This window comes from Rhinichthys klamathensis, unplaced genomic scaffold (assembly GCF_029890125.1).
Source record: "Rhinichthys klamathensis goyatoka isolate OS25496 unplaced genomic scaffold, OSU_Roscu_1.1 h1tg000565l_1, whole genome shotgun sequence".
Lineage (NCBI taxonomy): Eukaryota > Metazoa > Chordata > Actinopteri > Cypriniformes > Leuciscidae > Rhinichthys > Rhinichthys klamathensis.
This window is the reverse complement of record NW_026607031.1, coordinates 8,101-9,792: the sequence shown is the minus strand read 5'-3', so window position 1 is coordinate 9,792 and position 1,692 is coordinate 8,101. Positions and strand designations below refer to the sequence as shown.

The window sequence follows — 1,692 nt, the reverse complement described above, 5'->3', positions numbered from 1 at the left end:
CCTAGACTGACAGACACATGCGGAGTGGCAGCTCTTCTCTGAACACCAGTACTTAAGAACTCTTACATTACACATTAATCTAATCCTAGCAATTTCCCAGGGCTTTTAACAAGAGTGGGGAGACAGGAGGCCAAAGAATAAATGTGAGAAGTTCAGTGGTATAAGGATCATAACAAGAAATTAAATCAATTTTTAACTTCGATCTCCAGCTTCTTCTGTTTGAGTTCTGACAAATATTAGTATTATGTCATACTCTACAACTTGAGTTTCCTCTGTAAGAGGAAAATGGGATGAATTATGCTACAGACATGTCTGAAAAATGAGAGCTGCAAAGCTATTATATTTCTCTATGTTGCTAATCTGATTTCATATCTGTTTGTTCGCCTATACAAAAGGACAGCAGGGGGCCTTAGCAGTGTTTATTCAGAGGATTGGGATCTAATTCTACGTTGTGTAATAGGAAGAATAATCCTATTCATACAGATTCCATCAGAATGATTAAGACCCACCGGTTAACAGTTTGTGTTCAGATTGGTTTACATGTGTGGAAGGACAGTTTACTTAGACTAAGTTGTTTTTTCCTTTCCCAGTGATGAACCACTAAAATGTGGTTTTACAGTAGATTATTATCATAAGGGATTATCTTTAGCCCTTTATCTGGTGTTGAGAGGGACAGAACTGACTGCCATGTGATTAAGACATGTGCTGTTGTTGGTTTCACCATGCACTCCTGAGTGAATCAGACCAATTTGATGGAAAGTTCCAGTGAGAATATAACCAACCTTTTGCACATCTAGGAGAAGGTAAGTCCCATAACTCTTGAACCAATTTTTGGAAAATGTCTTTTATGTGCCTTTTATTATTCTATTATTATTTATTATTTTATTATTATGTGCCTTTTATTATTTTATTATGGTTTATAGTAGCTACACTTCAAAATTCTTTACCATTTCAGATGTTCCTCTGGTTATCAGTGTTCTCCAAGGAACCCCAGGTTCCCGGTCAGCGTTCGCCTGAGGAACTGGTAACTAAGATGCTGCTGTTCGAGTTGGGCTCTTTGGTGAAGCGCGCTGAGCGTCTCCGCCAGGAGAGGGCGACGGAGAGCCGCAGGCGAAGCTCCTGTGTGGATTACAGCTGGCTGGCTACAGGTCCACCGAAGTCCTCCTACTACGAGATTCCACCTGGCGCGATAATGGAGCTCCAGGACCTGTGTGCCAAGAGATCCCTCCCTCCCAATGCGGTCCCCTCATTCTCAGGTACACCTAACGTTACGTCTTTACTGAACAAATAAAGGCTACACTTTACTGAACAATGCTAAAACTAAGACAGCAAAGTTTGTGAATCATACAATGACTTTAAGGGGCGTCGACGGTTTTAAAGTCGGCTTGAAATGGAATTCGGGTTTTTTCTTCCCTATTGTGGTAATAGGCCGGGAGCCAGGTCCACTCCTCAGGATGTTTTTTGCTACCTTTTTTTCACTATTATTTCCTATTATTTTATACCTTGGGCCATCACAAGTTGATAATGACCACCCCCAACTCGGCCCCGTTTGGTCTCAGGGGCCAAAAAACACCCTTTTTGGGGAAAGATTTTGGCGGAATGATGTAATTGTGAATATTAAGGTACTGCAGCTACATAAATGGTCATATAACCCCCAAATTTTGCATGGTGTATCCTGACACATAGGGTAAA

At 41.1% G+C, this 1,692-nt stretch overlaps 1 protein-coding gene across 1 annotated transcript; it reads left to right on the top strand.

The window, feature by feature from the left end:
• Positions 1–933: 933 nt before the first annotated feature.
• Positions 934–1,256, top strand: LOC130074002 (protein RD3; the record flags this gene model as incomplete). The annotated part of the gene is made up of 1 exon (XM_056239471.1): positions 934–1,256. A coding segment is annotated over exon 1 (301 nt), but the record flags the coding sequence as incomplete, so codon positions are not given.
• Between the last annotated feature and the right edge of the window lie 436 nt (positions 1,257–1,692).